Genomic DNA, 17,920 nt, shown 5'->3' on the forward strand with positions numbered 1-17,920 from the left:
CAGCCTTCATTGTTACAGAGAAAAGCTTGAAATGCCCCCCCCAAAAAATCATAAGCCAAAAAAGAAGAATCCAAATGTCTTTCTTTTCAACCAATCTCAAGATGTGTTAGGGGCTGGCTCATGAGGTTTGAAGGTTTGGGCTTGGCAATGAAGAGCCAGGACTAGATTTTTAAAAGTGGCTAAGGGAGTTAGGTGCCAAATTCCCATTGAAGTTAGGAGTTAAGCACCTTTTGAAAACCTCCATAGAAGCCTAAGTCAATTCAATTACATCATGTAATGGCAGACACTAAAAAGTGGCATTTAAGTTCTTATATACAAATACTAGGAATCTAAATAATAAGATAAGTGAACTAGAGTGCCTTGTATTAAATGAGGATATCGATGTAAGAGGCTTCACAAAAACTTGGTGGAATGAGGATAATCAATGGGACACAGTAACACCAGGGGACAAAATATATCGGAAGGACAGAACAGGTCATGCTGCTGGGGGAGTGGCACTCTATGTGAAAGAAAGCGTAGAGTCAAATGAAGTAAAAATCTGAAATGACCCAAACTGTACCACAGAATCTCGATGGATAGTAATTCCATGCCCAAATAATAAGAATAAAGCAGTAGGGATATGTGACCGATCACCTGAGCAGGACAGTGATAGCGACTGTGAAATGTTCTGGGAGATTAGAGAGGCTATTAAAATAAAAACAACTCAGTAATAATGGGGGATTTCAATTGTACCCATATTGACTGGGTACAGGTCACTTCAGGATGGGAAGCAGAGATAAAGTTTCTTGACACCTTAAATGACTACTTCTTGGAACAGCTAGTCCTGGAACCCACAAGAGGAGAGCCAATTCTTGATTTAGTCCTAAGTAGAGCACAGGATCTGGTCCAAAGGGGGAATATAACCGAACCACATGGTAATAGTGACCATAATATAATTAAATTTAACATCCCTGTGTTGGGGGAAACATGACAGCAGCCCACCATGATAGCATTTAATTTCAGAAAAGAGAACTACACAAAAATGAGGAAGTTAGTAAAATAGAAATTAAAAGGTACAGCGCCAAAAGTGAAATCCCTGCAAGCTGCAAAGAAACTTTTAAAAGACACCATAATAGAGGCTCAACTTAAATGTATCCCCCAAATTTAAAAACATAGTAAGAGAACCAAAAAAGTGCCACTGTGGGTAAGCAACTAAGTAAAGAATGTTTGAGAGACAAAAAGGCATCCTTTAAAAAGTGGAACTTAAACCCTATTGAAATGAGCACAAGCTCTGGCAAATGAAGTATAAAACTACAATTAGGAAGGCCAAAAAAAAAATTTGAAGACCAGCTAGCCAAAGACTCTAAAAGTAATAGCAAAAAAATGTGTAAGCACTTCAGAAGCAGGAAGCTGCTAAACAACCCATGGGGCGAAAGGAGCACTCAAGGAGAAAGAACATGAATTCTTTGCATCAGTCTTCATGGCTGAGGATGTGAGGGAGATTCCCAAACTAGAGCCATTCTTTTTAGGTGAGAAATCCAAGGAACTGTCCCAGATTGAGGTGTCATTAGAGAAGGTTTTGGAACAAACTGATAAACTCAATTGTTATAAATGACCAGGACCAGATGGGATTCACCCAAGAGTTCTGAAGGAACTCAAATGTGAAATTCAGAACTACTAACTGTGGTATGTAACCTATCACTTAAATCAGCTTCTGTACCAGATGACTGGAGGGTAGCTAATGTGACGCCAATTTTTAAAAACGGCTCCAGAAGTGACCCCAACAATAACAGGGCTCGTAACCCTGACTTCAGTACCGGGCAAACTGGTTGAATCGACAGTAAAGAACAAAATTGTCAGATGTAATGATGAACATGATTTGTTGGGGATAATCAACATGGTTTTTGTAGAGGGAAATCATGCCTCACCAATTGACTAGAATTCTTGGAGGGCATCAAAAAGCATATGGACAAGGGTGATCCAGTGGATACAGCGTACTTGGAGTTTCAGAAGGCCTTTGACAAGGTCCCTCACCAAAGGCTCTTAAGCAAAGTAAACTTGTGAGATAAGGGGGAAAGTCCTCCAATGGCTCAGTAACCGGTTAAAAGATAGGAAACAAAGGTAGGAATAAATGGTCAGTTTTCAGAATGGAGACAGGTAAATAGTGGTGTCGCCTTGGAGTCTGTACTGGGACCAGTACTGTTCAACATAAATGATCTGGAAAAAGGGGTGAACAGTGAGGTGGCAAAATTTTCAGACGGTACAAAACTACCCAAGATAGTTAAGTCCAAAGAGGACTGTGAGGAGCTACAAAGGGATCTCACAAAACTGTGTGACTGGGCAACAAAATGGCAGATGAAATTCAGTGTTGACAAATGCAAAGTAATGCACATTGGAAACCATAATCCCAGCTATACCTATACAATGATGGGGTCTAAATTAGCTGTTACCACTCAAGAAAGAGACCTTGGAGTGATTGTGGATAGTTCTCTGAGAACATCCACTCGATGTGCAGCGGCCGTCAAAAAAGCTAACAATCTCTTGGGAATCATTAAGAAAAGGATGACATGATGAGAAGAATAATGACACAAAGATGCAGAAAAGGACAGACCATAAAGCACCAACCATTCCAAAATGATCTAAAAATGAACAAAACCAAACAATTATATATTTCGTTAAAATGGTAGATTCACAGATTCCAAGGCTGGAAGGGACCACTGTGATCATCTCTTCAGACCGCACCAATCACATGGGCCAGAGAACTGCCACAAAATAATTCCTAGAGCAGAGCTTTTAGAAAAACATCCCAGCTTGATTAAAAATTGCCAGTGATGGAGGACCCACCATGACCCTTGGGAAATTGCTCCAATGGTCAGTTACTCTGATTGTTACAAATTTAGACCCCATTTCCAGTCTGAATTTGTCTAGGTTCAACTTCTGTTCGCTGGATCATGTTAGACCTTCCTCTGATAGATTGAAGAGCCCTTTATTAAATATTAGTTCTCCATGTAGGTACTTACAGACTATGATCAAGTCACCCCTTCAGCTTCTCTTTGTTAAGGTAAATATATTGGGCTCCTTGTGACTCTCACTCTGAGGCAGGTTTTCTAATCCCAGAATCATTCTCGTGGCTCTTCTTTGAATAAGGTAAAAAAAAAAATTCACTTGCTGAAAAAAGACAGTTTGGGGATCAAGAGGAAGTTAAGGGTCCCAGCTGACAGAATTCTTTCTCCATGCAAATATCAAAAATTCCATCCATTCCCCTATTCAGCCAGCTCTGGCCCCGAATTGTCAGTGGTTTGGGGGTTGCGTGCACGTTGCCACTACCTCAGAAACTCTTCCTCCATGGTGAGGTAGAAGATGGGGTTGAGGCAGCTGCTGAAATATGTCAGGACCCAAGCAAAAGTGCTTCCTATGTTCAGAAGAGGCAGAAGGTACTTAGCTGAGATCTGCAGGAAGGAGAAGACGTGATACGGCAGCCAGCAGAGGAAAAAGGTCGGGATCAAGCCAAGAAGGATCCTGAGTGGCGTGGTGGACTGGATCAGCCTGTTCCTTCTCAGCTTGGCAGCTAGAACAATGTAGAATTTTGGGATCAGGATCAAGGCTAATGGGATCAGAAACCCGACCAGGAACTGGATCGTAACGGCGGCCTTCACCCTCTCTTTCTCCAGTCAGAAATACATGCTGGTGTTGGCAGGTGAGAGCAGGGATTCCCAGAGATCACCATACCTCAAGCTGAAACCAACAGACAGGGCCCACAAGCCCACAACCATCCTGAAAGATAGTGGGGGTGTGCAGTGGTTCCGGGCCCATGCAGGGCGTGCCACGAGGATGCAGCGATCGACACTAAGGGCTGTGAGGAGGAAGGCGCTGGAGAACATGTGGAAGGAGGAGACGGTGTTGCTCAGACTCTTGGCCCAGTCTAAGTCGAGGATGAAAATGGAAATGAATCGGAGAGGCAGGAAGACGATAAAGATGAAATCGGTCATGGCCCGGTTCCAGAACCACACGGTACTGGCCGTCCTCTCCACATGGCAGCCAGCGATGAGAAGGACGTAGCCATTCAACGGCACCCTGGCAAGGAAGGCCACGCCACACAGCACCAGGAAGAGGGTTGGGAATAACACCATTCTTGGAAGAGTTTCAGTCACAATCTTCCCCTCCTCCTCCTCAGGGCTTGGCGGGAGCCGTGCAGATTTTGTACTGAGCAAAGGAAGGAAAAGCAATGAAACGGGCACCAGGAGGGGACATGGACAGAGTTTGGTTTCTACTCAACCAAATGTTTAAAAAACACACCCCTTTGCTTCTTGCTGAAAAGTTGGATTTCTAGGCAAGGGGAGGTGGACAATGGGGGTGACCAGGATGCAGAGACAGAGACATGAGAGACCCCTGACGAATACTCACTAAAATTGCCTAATAATATTCTTGCTGTTAGTTTCCCAAAGGAGCTGGTTATTCCCGTCTTGGTTTAAAAAAAAAAAAAAAGATCATTTCCCCCCACCCGCATTTATTTTTTAGGTAATGGAATTTTTGAAAGTGATTCTTCTCCTGCCCACGTTCATTTTGAAGTGGAGTTTTTGTGTGGTTTAGGCCATTTTTGGAGTGGGGGGGGCATGAGTTATTGGAGCCGGGCAGTTAAAATCCCCACTGAACACCCCCCCACCCCTGCATGGAAACCTCCAGTGACAGATAGCAACTCACCAAGTGGAGAAAGGTAAGATGGCAAAACACCAGGGGAAGAAAAGATCAGTAATAAGTCAAAAGATTTTTTTTTTAATTGCAAGAGTCTATTTTAGTCTATTTCAGACAGAGAGTCCGGACTCCTGAGTTCCATCCCAGACTCTGTCACTGAACTGTTCGGGGAGCCTGGACAAGTCACGTCATGCTCCCGTGCCTCTGTTTCCCCTCAAACATTTGTCTGTTTGGAGTGTGAGCTCGCTGTGGCCAGGCCTGTTTCTCCCTGTGGGTCTGTGTAGCACCTGGCACAACGGGGGCCCCTGAACTCAGTCATGGTCTGTGCAGCACCCCGTGTGACTGGGGCCCCTGACCTCTGACAAGAGGACCCACAAATAATTTCATCCGGCTCCATCCAGAGCAGATGAGGGGAGGGGATGGGAGTAGCTGGAAGGGGGAAGATCCAGGGAGCAGTGATCGGAGGGTGGGGGCAGAATGAGATCCAGTGAGGCACCTTTTGGGGTTTACCTCATATCCTTACCCGTGTCTTGGGGGGATGCAGCGTCTCAGAGTCAACCCCCGTCCCCAGTGCAATACCTGCAGCTCTCCCAGCCTGGCTTAGCCCAGATAATGAAGCTGTTCATGTGGGGGTGTATCTGGGGGGCGGGGGGGGGGGAACAACGTGGAGAGATCACAGGACGTGGTTGGGTCCGATCACGTCTGCAAAGCCTGGAAGGTCTTCGTCAACCACTGCTACATGCAAACATCACACCAAATACAAGTTCCCCCCACCCTGCCACTGGGCCTTAGCAAGGTGTCTGCATTTCGCTGCCGACCTCCAGGGGCAGGCAGGCGGGGCACCCACAGAGAGCAGGGGCTGAGACAGTCACATCCAGCCAACTCCCCGGGGTGATGTGCCAGGAGCAGAGACACCAGCTGGGACTTTGTCCTCCAGCCCCTCCTGGCTGGGGAAAGCGAACAGAGCCCCCCTGGGAGTCAGACACGTGACATACTCAGCCCTGCCTTTGCTGCAAGGAACCCACCTCTTGGCCCCAGGCCACGTTACAGGCCAGCCAACGCTACGGAAACCCTCGCTCTGTGCTAGAGACCACACAAACCACAGCACAGCCTCCAACCTGCCTTCCTCTCTTGTCATTTGCCTGGAGGCCTCAGGCGTGGGGACACTTTTCAGCTCAACGTGAGCTCCCAGAGCCAACAGGGCTCCAGCCACCCTGGGATGCATCAACAAGGGAGTCTCAATTTGGAGCAGGGAGGTGATTTTCCCTCTGGATCCGTCCCTGGTGCGACTGCCACTGAGATCCTGTGTCTGGTTCTGGTGCCCACCCTTCAAGAAGGATGTTGAGCAACTGGAGAGGGGTCAGAGAAGAGCCACGAGAAGGATTAATGGACTGGACCCCAGGTTTGACAGAGAGAGACTCCAGGAGCTCAGTCAGTTCAGTTTATCAAAGGGCACGTCTACACCGGGAAGGCTGCACCGATGCAGGGACAGGAGAGCTTCTCCCACCAGCGTAGTTAATCCACCTCCCCGAGAGGCAATAGCTGTGTTGATGGAGGAAGCATTGTCTATACCGGGCGTTAGGTCGGTATAACAGTGTCACCCAGGGGGTGTCACCCAGTGTCACCTAGTGTAGACCAAGCCAAAGGGAAGGTGACGGAGTGACTTGATTACCAGCAGTAAATACCTACAGGGGGAACCAAGATTTGATAATGGGCTCTTTGATCTAGCACACTGTCATAAATATAAAGGGAAGGGTAACCACCTTGCTGTATACTGTGCTATAAAATCCCTCCTGGCCAGGGGCAACATCCTGTTACCTGTAAAGGGTTAAGAAGCTCAGCTAACCTGGCTGGCACCTGACCTAAAGGACCAATAAGGGGACAAGATACTTTCAAATCTGGGGGGGCGGGGGAGGCTTTTGTTTGTGCTCTTTGTTTATGTGGTAGTTCTCTCTTGGGACGGATAGAGGCCAGACAGAAATCCATCTTCTCCAACCCATCCTAATCCAAGTCTCCAACATTGCAACCAGTATAGGTAAACCAGGCAAGGCGGATTAGTTTATCTTTTGTTTTATGTGAATTTTCCCTGTGTTCAGAGGGAGGTTTATTCCTGTTTTCTGTAACTTTAAGGTTTTGCCCAGAGGGGGATCCTCTGTGTTTCGAATACGAATACCCTGTAAAGTATTTTCCATCCTGATTTTACAGACGTGATTCTTTCACCTTTTCTTTAATTAAAATTCTTCTTTTAAGAGCCTGATTGATTTTTCATTGTTTTTAAGATCCAAGAGTTTGGGTCTGTGTTCACCTGTACAAATTGGTGAGGATTCTTATCAAGCCTTCCCCAGGAAAGGGGGGTTAGAGCTTGGGGGGATATTTTGGGGGAAGATGTCTCCAAGTGGGCTCTTTCCCTGTTCTTTGTTTAAAATGCTTGGTGGTGGCAGCATACGGTTCAAGGCCAAGGCAAAGTTTGTACCTTGGGGAAGTTTTTAACCTAAGCTGGTAAGAATAAGGTTAGGGGGTCTTTCATGTGGGTTCCCACATCTGTACCCCAGATTTCAGAGAGGGGAAGGAACCCTGACACACACAAAGGTCTAACAGATCCACTGGCTGACAAAGACAGTGGATCTGTTGAAGCTAGACAAAGACACAGATTCACAGTTGACAAGCCCAGAAGGTGCCATTGTGATTGTGACAAGCTCCCCCTGGGGTGCCACTTGGAACTGGGGTACCATGGAGCCCGTGTGACCCACCAGCCTTGGTTCCCTTTACACTGTACTGCTGTGCAGCCTTTCAAATCCTTCCCCAGGCTTCAGACTGCACTTGCAGGTAGGGACACACCCAGCTGCAACTATACACACAGATGCTGAGATCAGCTATTCATGGGAAGGCTCAGCTAAGGAATTGCCCAGTACTCAAGTGCCCACCTCCCTTTAGAGGGTAAACCCAAAATTGTACCATCTTCTGCTGCACAGAGAACTGTACAGTATAAGCTCATGAAATGCGCCCCCTCCCTCAATGTGGAGAGAGAGAGATACGCAGCTTTCTGCCCCAAGTTATAATTTCCACACACTTTTTTTAGACAAAACAAAATGAGTTTATTGACTACAAAAGGTTATAAGTGATAGCAAACAGATCAAAGCAGATTACCCAAATAAACAAAAACCACAAACTGAGCTTAACACACTAGATAGGTAGGATATGAATTAGCAAATTCTCACCCTGAGTGATAAACAGGCTGGCAGATTCTTAAGGCACAAGCCGCCTTGGTTTTCATACACAGGCTAAAAATCCCTCTAGCCTGGGACCATCACTTCCCACAGTTCAGTCCTTGTTCCTCAGGTGTTTCCAGGTGTGTTGTTGTACGGAGAATGAGGTACCATCATGATGTCATTGTCCCCCTTTTATATCTTCTTCCCACTTGCTGGAAAGCTCTTTTCCTGTGACCTGGGTCAAACAGTTCCCATTGCGTAGTGCTATCTCTGGGAGGTTTCTATTGTACTCAGTTCCTGGGATAATCCTTGTCCTTGTGTGCATTTCCTCAGTAAGCCACTCACATTGTTTGGCCTTTTTACTGTTGTACCTGAAAGGCTGCTTTTGGGAGTTTTCAACCTCACAACATGTTTCAGTAACACACACAGAGCCAAACTTCATAACTTCACGTACAACGATAGCACACACAATCCAATGAGATATTACTGTCTAACAGATCAAGACTTTTAGAACAATACCGCACCTGACATACTTTGTACAAAACATATCCTAATTACATTCAGTGGTGACTATTGGGGTGCTAAGTTGTCACAGTGATCATCTCCTCTGACCTTCTCTGCAGTATGGTCCCTACAGCTTCCCCAAGCTAATTCCTAGAGCAGATCTTTTAGGAAAACATCCAGTCTTGCTTTAAAATAGTCAGTGATGGAGAATCCCCTGCACCCATTGGTAAATTGTTCTGATAGTTAATTATGCTCACCATTAAAAATTGACACCTTATTTCCAGTCTGAATTTGTCTAGCTTCAACTTCCAGCCATTGGACACATTAGACCTTCCTCTGCTGGATTAAAGAAACTGTTCTTGAATATTTGTTCCCCGTGTAGATACTTATTGACTGTGATTAAACTTCTCTTTGTGAAACTAAATAGATTGAGTGACTCACTATAAGCCATATTTTCTAGTGCTTTAATCATGCTCATGGCTCTTCTCTGAATAAGTCATCAATTTTTAACAGTGAGGGGAATCAATCATTGGAACAACTTCTCAAGAGTCGTGATAGATTGGCAATTTAAAAATTAGGGTGGGATTTTTTTCCTGAAAGATCTGCTGTCATTCAAAGAGGAATTAATTCAGAGACGTTCTCTGGGCTGGGCTATACAGGTCAGACTACAGGATCACAATGGTCCCTTCTAGCCTGAGAAGCTATGAATATGTGAACATGAAAAAGATCCTGGAAGGAAATACTGACTCACTGAAGTCAATGGGCTGTTGGCATCAATGGGGCTGGCTTTCATCTTTTGGTTTTGACTGATGTCTAAATATTGTATTCAAGAGATCTTAGAGAAAAATATCAAAGACGAATGCTGGAAAGTTGCAGTATAACATGACTTTATTTCTGATAATCCAGAACCCACATAAGACCACCAAATAACAGAGAGACAAAACAGGCTGCTCCCTTAGGCAGAGAGACACCAGTCACCTCACCATAGCTGACTTTCTGCAGACTGACTTTGATTGTGCATGCTCCCCTACTGAGCTTGCCCGCAGAACCAGGAAACCGCTCAGGATTTAAAGTGACAGCTTGTCAGTTTGACACAGTTTTCAGCACAACACGGAAGACAGGGGAGAGTTGAGTGCTGGCTGAAAATGACAATGAAGATGCTACCAAAAGAAGAGGAAGACCCACCATGGAAGAAAAAACGCCAAAAATGCAGACACCGAGAGACGCAATTTTTTAAGCATAATTTCTTTTGAACATCTTAAAAAATGCTGCTGAAACAAACTCTAAATTAATTTCACCCAAAAAAGAAAATCAAGTTCTGAAAATAGGGTGTTCTGACAAAAAAGAATTGGGCCTGTACAAAAATTGGTTGTCACAAGTAACCAATAATACGACCCCAAGGAGTCAAAATCACTCTTCTCCTCTAGGAAAGTGGTCATCTATCTATTTGCCCCCAAATCGACCAGCTCTGATCCCACATTGACTGGGGTTGGACAGATCCGCCTTTGTCCCCGGCAGCTAACAAAATGCTGTCGTGTGATGAGGTAGAAGAAGGGGTAGAAGCAGCTGTTGAAACAGAGCAGGCCATGAGCAAAGATGGTCCCAGTCTCCAGGGACTCTGTTGTCTCTGGAGATGATGCCTTGGGTGAGGTCTGCAGGAAGGCAATGATGTGATACGGGGACCAGCAGAGGAAGAAAATGATGTGCAAGATAAGGAGGGTCCGGAGGGGCTTCTTGGACCAAGCCGCCCGTTTCTGGCCCCGTCTGGCAGCCAGGGTGACCAAGCAGATGCTGATCAAGGCTAGTGGGATCAGAAACCCAACCAGGAACTGTATAGCGATGTTGGCTGCTTCTCCACTCTCTCTCAACAAGAGGCTCTGATCGGAGCAGAGGCCATGGTAGCGCCAGCTGACCAAGACAGCCAGAATCCAGATGCTCAGTGTGACCAGGGAGGGCAGATGGACTGTGCAGTGGTTCTGGGCCCACACGGGGCAAACTGTGGTGACGCAGTGGTCGGCACTGATGGCCGTGAGGTGGAAGCTGCTAGAGAACATGCTGAGGGAGGTGATGATGTTGGTTATCTTGCACAGGACGCTTCTCAAATACCAGTTGAAGCCCAGGGCCACCTGGGCCACCATGAGAGGCAGGAAGACAGTGAAGATAAATCCAGCAATGGCCATGTTCAGGTGCCACATGGCGTTTACTGTTTTCTTCTTCTGGCACCTGGTGATGAAGATGATGAATCCATTCCCCGTCACACCGAGGATGAAGGTCAGGGTGCAGAGCACCATGAAAACTAGGTGCGTTGTCTCCAAAGGAGCTATGGCGTGAAGATGGGCAGCTGCTTCGTAGGCCATCGTCTGGGGATAAGCAGAGGCCGTGCAGTTCTGGGACAGAGCAAACAAAGAAGGAACAAATGTGAAGTCTTAATAACGGAGAGAGAGACAGGACAGAAGTGGATCAGAGGCAGCCTAAGCACAGCAGCTCTGGTAGTGCAGAAGGAAAAAGAAAGCAAATGAGGCTGGTCGAAAAGCAAGAGAAAGCGGGGAGGGGGAAGGAGGAGGGGAAAAAACCAAAATGATTTTTTTCTCCACTATCTCTTTTCTACTTTTCTTCTTTTCCAATGGCCACCAAGAATCCTGCAGCTGGAAGTCAAAAGCCAAAGTCATTGGGTGTTTTAAAACACAAACAAGATGAAAGTAGCCATTTGAAAGGAGGAGGAAATGTTTCAATGTGGCTAAAAATTTTCAATCAACATTTTCAGTTAAAAAAATAATGCTGTTGAAATGGAACATTTTTTTGCGAAATCCCCAACCTGGAAAGCAAGATTCGTTCCACTTTCAAGAAACTAACTTGAAACGAAAACTGCAATTTGAGACAAAATGAAAAAAAATTCATTTCCCCCTTTGAATTTCATCCTTGAAAAATGTCACCAGACTTGAATGCTTTGGGGAAACACTTTGAGTTCGACGAGATTGTATTTTCCAACGGAAAAAAAATTCGGTCACAACCTGTCAGTCAGTTCTGGTGCTAAGGCCACTCTCTACTGAACAAGAAAACACAAAACCCAGAGTGCAAATACAACATTATGACAAAAGATAATGTTATACTTTCAAAGAGATGGTTAGGGGGTGAGCTTACTCCAGTCTATAAGTACCCACCTACCTAGAGGAACAAGATCCAATGGCGACTAGAACACGATCCAATGGCTGGAAGTTTAAAGCTAGAGAAATTCAAACTAGGTGCAATTTAACAGCAAAGAGAATTAACCATTGGGACAATGTACCGAGGGCTGTCGTGGGTTCTACATCAATGGCTATTTTTAAATCAAGGCAGGATATTTTTCTAGAGGATCTACTCTAGTTCAAACAGGAACTATTCTGGGGAAGTTCTCTGGCCTGTGTTAAACAGGAGGTCAGACTAGAGCAGTGGTTCGCAATCTTTCCAGATTACTGCACCCCTTACAGAAGTCACTAAACTGGGAGGAGTGGTAGATACGCTGGAGGGTAGGGTTAGGATACAGAGGGACCTAGACAAATTAGAGGATTGGGCCAAAAGAAATCTGATGAGGACAAGTGCAGAGTCCTGCACTTAGGATGAAAAAATCCCATGCACCACTACAGAATAGGGACCAAATGGCTAGGCAGCAGTTCTGCAGAAAAGGACCTAGGGGTGACAGTGGACGAGAAGCTGGATATGAGTCAGCAGTGTGCCCTTGTTGCCAAGAAGGCCAATGGCATTTTGGGATGTATATGTAGGGGCATTGCCAGCAGATCGAGGGACGTGATCGTTCCCCTCTATTCGACATTGGTGAGGCCCCGTCTGGAGTACTGTGTCCAGTTTTGGGCCCCACACTACAAGAAGGATGTGGGAAAATTAGAAAGAGTCCAGCGGAGGGCAACAAAAATGATTAGGGGACTGGAGCACATAACTTATGAGGAGAGGCTGAGGGAACTGGGATTGTTTAGTCTGCGGAAGAGAAGAGTGAGGGGGGATTTGATAGCTGCTTTCAAACTACCTGAAAGAGGGTTCCAAAGAGGATGGATCTAGACTGTTTTCAGTGGTAGCAGATGACAGAACAAGGAGTAATGGTCTCAGGTTGCAGTGGGGGAGGTTTAGGTTGGATATTAGGAAAAACTTTTTCTCTAGGAGGGTGGTGAAGCACTGGAATGCGTTACCTAGGGAGGTGGTGGAATCTCCTTCCTTAGAAATTTTTAAGGTCAGGCTTGACAAAGCCCTGGCTGGGATGATTTAGTTGGGGATTGGTCCTGCTTTGAGCAGGGGGTTGGACTAGATGACCTCCTGAGGTCCCTTCTAACCCTGATAGTCTATGAAGTCTGATTTGTCTTGCGTAGCCCCAGGTTTCACCTCACTTAAAAACGACTTGCTTACAAAATCAGGCATAAAAATACAAAATCATCACAGCACACGACTACTGAACAATTGCTGACTTTCTCATCTCTTCTGTGTGAAATTTCAGTTTGTATTGACTTCGCTAGTGCTTTTTGTGTAGCCAGTTGTAAACCTCGGCAAATCTTTGATACATTGATGTACCCCCTGGAAGACCTCTGCGTACTCCCAGGGGTGCATGAACCCCTGGATTAGATTATCCCAGTAGTCCCTTTGGGGCTTAGAATCAATGACTCAGTTATGGGGCTTTAAACAGAGAAGTGGTCTCTTTTGTCTCAATGGGCAGGCAAGCTGTGATAAATAAAGGTGGAGATTAGCTCTCTTTGATGGACACCCAGCCAGCCAGTTAGCTCTTGGTAGCTGTTCTTTACTTGCTTTACCTGTAAAGGGTTAAAGAGTTCTACCTTCCCACCAGCTCTTTTGATCAGGTGCCCACTTTTCTTTTTTCTTTTTTAAACCTGGGGGACTTTTTAACCCATTACAGTTAAAGCAATTAGAGAACAGCTACCAAGAGGGCTTTTACAGCTAACTGGCTGGCTGGGTGTCTATCAAAGGGAGCTCCCCCCCCACCTTTATTTATCACACAAGCTTTGTAAGGCTCTTGCCTATTGCAGAGCAGTTGCATAAAAGGAGGCTTAATAGAGCTGGACAAAACATTTTTTCAGCGGGAAACTGGGTTTCGAGGAAAGGAAAATTTTCATGGGAGGTGTCAGAAAGTGTGAAAAAACAACGATTATTTTTAGTGGGGAAGCTGAAAATCAACATATTTCATCCAAAAATAGTTTGGCTTTTTGCGGTTTTCAGCTTTTCTCTTTAGTTTGTTTTCTGTAGTTCTTGGCCTAAATATTTTAGCCAGAAATGTTCAGTTTTCCATCTCCCCCTCCCTCCATACACACACACACACACACAGTTCAGCTTTCGGTTCCTACTCTCTCTCTCTCTCTGTTTTTCCAACCAACCATCACTTTTTTCTGCAGAAAATGGTTGATGAAAGCAATTCCCCCCTCCCCCTTTTCATTGAAATCTTCCCTGGAGAAACCCCCCATTTCCCAATAAGCTCTGTTAATGAATACTCCTGCTGTCTTTCCACATCAGGTCTTACAAGAGGAATTCAGGGTAGATGAAGAGTCCAGGAGATGAGTCAGAAACAAAGAACAGTGTCTTTTAGGAGCTTATGCTCAAATAAATTGGTTAGTCTCTAAGGTGCCACAAGTACTCCTTTTCTTTTAGGAGCTAGATTCCAGCAGCGACAGAGAGAGAGATCTAGACCTGACAGAGCCGCTCCGCGGGCATGGGGCAGTGGTAACTTTGGCTGATGCCTCTCTAGAAAAGCATTGCATTTGTGAATTAAGGACGTCTGTTCATGCTGTAAATCAACAAACGGCACTAAGGAACGGTCCAGATTTTGCATCACTGGTGCTGCATCCTCCTGGGAAACCAACCTAGCTCAGCACCAAATCTGCCTTTGTTTAACAAAGGGATACAAGAGAACGTCTCCTGTGCCAGGTTGAACATACCTGTCCCTCCTCACCCATACCACTCCACACCATCGATTGCTGATCCATGCTGACAGACAGAGGGAGACGGAGCACGGAGTGTCTGCAGAGACTACAAACTCCACCAATCCTAAAAAGAAATTAACTGACCTGCCTCGACTCAAAATTGGCTTCTGCTTCGCAAAGGACCATTGACAAAGCATCCAAAGCAAGGGATGAGAGAGGAAGAGATCATAACCACAGCAGCAGGACAGTGGAAAGTGGAATAGGAAGGGTCTTTGGAGATCACTAACTCTGCACAGTCTGGGATGAAATTAACTGAACCTCACACATCAAAATTGGTATCTGTTTGGTCAAGGGATGTCAATTCAAGTCTCTGAGGCAGGGAGTGATAAAGAGAGGGAAATGCCCCCACTGGGTGCAGAAAGCCAGAGGGAGACGTGGCCGGGAAGAAATTAATCAACCACTTTTGCTAAGACTGAGAGGTTCCCAAAGACAACCAAGGATTGAAGCAGGGGAAGGGACGCAAGGGGGGGTGCAATCCAGATGATGGAAGGGGGGTTCTCCTTCAAAACGGGGTGGGGAAGAGAAAGAGATGGCAAGGAGGATCATTTTCTTACCCGTGCCTCAGGCGGCCGTGGCATCGTAGAGTCAATCCTGCGTGCTCGACGTGGCTCCCAGAGATGGTCTCTGTCTGCGGACAGGAAGCTGTTCTGATGTGGGTTTTGCTGGGTGGGGGGAAGGTGCAGATGGGGGTTGGGTCCAACAGCCTCTGCAAAGCCTCAGAGGCTTCGGGCATTTCTTGCTGTGATCTGAAAGTCATGTGGTCCCCCCCACCCCCGGCTCTTGCTGTGCAGAATCAGCACCATGGTTCTAAGAGACAAAGACTGACATCCAGGGCTGTTTTGAGGGGCCCTGCTGGGACACAGCCACGTTCTGGCATGGCCCCGGCCCCTTCTCACCAAGGGAAACAGAGATGGAGGTCATCTTGATTAAGTATTGTGCTGTGGCCCCTGGGAAAACTCCACTGAGGATGACTAGTTTTCTGGGGATTGCCGAGAGCAGACTGTGAAGGAGCCAGGGCTGGCAGTCAGGACTCCTGGGTTCCATGCCTGGTTCTGGGAGGGGAGTGGGGTCTAGTGGGTTAGAGCAGGAAGACTGGGAGTCAGAACTCTGGGGTTCTATCCCTGTCTCCATGAAGAGGTGAGAACATAGGCACGGAAATGGACAGGTTTTACACTGCTCAAACCCACTAGACCCCACTCCCCTTTGTTTTCTGCAACTACAATGGCTAGAAACAATTTTTTTTCAAACGAAAGCTGAGGTTGTTTCCAGGAGCTGGAGGTTATATGAAATATGGTGCGAATCGTGATAAAATCATGAAAGGTACCAACACTGCGAATGGCTTATTTGGGAAGAGGGGGAGTGATTGGTTTCACAAAATTATGAATTTCTTAGAAAAGGCAGATTTCCTTTGGAAAACACATTCATCAAAAATATATTAGCATGCGGGTCAAATTCTCCATTTTTTTTCTAGTGACTCATCCTCACCAGAACATGGAAAGAGAGAGGCAACCAGCTTAACCATGGAAGTTATTTGCCAGGTAATAACCATAGGGGAGCCAAACAAACAAAACAGGGATAATATTAAATCTAACTTAAATTTGATTGCAAAAGTCAGGTTTAGAAAACTATAACTGATCACACAGGTCAGGGTCAGAAGGTTGTACCTAAAAGAGAGAGAGAGAGAGAGAGAGAGAGAGAGAGAGAGAGAGAGAGAGAGAGAGAGCGCGCGCACGCGCGCGCTGGGTTCTTACCATTCTGCGAAGCTGGAATCGATCGGGGGACCCAGGTGTGTGGTAGCTGAGGGTCCGGAGTGCTGGAGACAGGCAGAGCCCCCAGCACGATCAGTCAGGAGAAGATGAAGTCCCAATGGAAGTGATGCAGATGTTGGATCCAGGCATCAGAACACTTACTTGAGTGTGGGTCGGGGTTTTTGTAGAGAAACAACAATGGTTCAAGGGAGAACTCGAGATTTGTTGATGTGTAAACAAGGGAGGACACCAAAGCTGTTTTGATCAGGCTAGACCATGGGAGCTGATCATTCCTGGCTACGGGCGGTGTTCCTTGGAGGGAACTCACATTGCAATTAGGGAGCTGCACTATTTTGGATACCAATGAAGGATTTATTACTAGAATTGGTCTGATAACTAATGAGCTGGGGGTGTGCAGGCGTGGGTTCATTAACATCTGGAGCAGAGATCCCCCATCATGCAGTGCTTCCCTGCTGTTCTGGTCCCAGAGTTCCCTGCGGTTCTTGCCTTGGAATCTCTGTTCTCCATTCTGTCTGCTAATGGAGACGCCTCCTTGTCCCCTCTTCAATGCAAATGAGGCTAGGGGAGTTTCCTTAATTCTGTCAACCTTCTCTGGAGGGGTTTAGGTGGGTCTCCCACCGCCTTTTGACTGCTTTTTGTAAGTCTTTCTTCTGATCAGTTTTGGTTCAAGCAGAGACTGAGCGGGGAAGGTCTTTTGTGAATCAGACAGGCTGGGTTCTGTGCCCTGGTTCCCCAAGAACACAGAGCTGTTAGGTAACAAGTCCACCCGTTGCTGGGGTGCTTGCACTGAGTGAGTATCCCCATCACATCTTTACTCCGTGGTACCAGGTCTGATCTTCCATCCATTGCAGCTGCCCCATCATTTGCTGGATCCAGCAAACCAGTAGAACCAGACCAATTGCTAGTATAATTTGGAAACCGATGATCACCACAATGGGGTGAAGCAGGACATTCAAAAGACCTGTTGCCCTGAGGCTCCACCCAAGCAAAGTCTCCCACCAGGAGTGAAGGCCTGTGTTGTAGCTGCTAGCCTAGAGATCTCCTGGTTGTGGTGTTGAATCTCGAGTTTGCCATTCTCCCCCAAAGTTCGGAGCTTCAGCAGCTCAGTTTGTAAGGAGGGATGAGTTAATAGTCCCTTTAATGGCAGTGAGACCCATGCTCAGTGAAATGGGGGAAAACCTCCTTGTAGAGCTCAGGATTGGCTTTCAATTGTTGTACACCCCATATAGGCACAGTAAACTTAACATCACAACTAACAACGGTGGTTGCATTACCGACACAGCGATTAACGTACGGCACCATGGGTGGAATCCAATGTCCATTAATCAATACAATATAACATCTCATTCTTACACACACACGCGCGTTACCAACATAGACAATAACACACGGATAACATCGAAGCAACAGTAAGACTTATTCCCAGGCTGTGGGAAGAAGCATTCATCGTGTTCCTCCAATGCTTGGTCTTCACAGGTTTAGCCCAAACCTTCTTTTCTCCGACACCTTTACATTTACTGTGTTTCACACATTATCTTTTTGCCAGGCCCATGTGTTAGGATCTCTGGAGTACATTACTGAGTTACCACTAACATGTAATCCCAGTGGGACTACTGGGTGGATTACTCTGATTTCTTTGCCTGCCACAGTTATCAGGAATAACTGCAAGCTTTGCTGGCGGTGATTGTACGAATGTTAACTAGTCTCCACCAGGGCCGGAGGACTAATTCTGTCTCCGTTACATGGGGCCGAATCAAGTTGATTGCTTCCATGGGAATTTGTCCTGCTATGGCTT

General features: G+C 46.1%; 2 protein-coding genes across 2 annotated transcripts; both read right to left on the bottom strand.

Annotated features, from left to right (window-relative positions):
• Positions 1-3,242: 3,242 nt before the first annotated feature.
• LOC102933768 (N-formyl peptide receptor 3) lies at positions 3,243-4,655 on the bottom strand. The gene is given in 1 exon segment (XM_007053950.4): positions 3,243-4,655. A coding segment is annotated over 1 exon segment (867 nt). The 5' UTR covers positions 4,110-4,655.
• Positions 4,656-9,823: 5,168 nt separating this feature from the next.
• LOC102933536 (chemokine-like receptor 1) lies at positions 9,824-10,741 on the bottom strand. The gene has a single exon (XM_007053949.2). It carries the CDS (start codon positions 10,739-10,741, stop codon positions 9,824-9,826), a length of 918 nt encoding a protein of 305 aa, XP_007054011.2.
• Positions 10,742-17,920: the final 7,179 nt, after the last annotated feature.

The sequence above is a fragment of the Chelonia mydas genome, chromosome 24 (genome assembly GCF_015237465.2).
Source record: "Chelonia mydas isolate rCheMyd1 chromosome 24, rCheMyd1.pri.v2, whole genome shotgun sequence".
Lineage (NCBI taxonomy): Eukaryota > Metazoa > Chordata > Testudines > Cheloniidae > Chelonia > Chelonia mydas.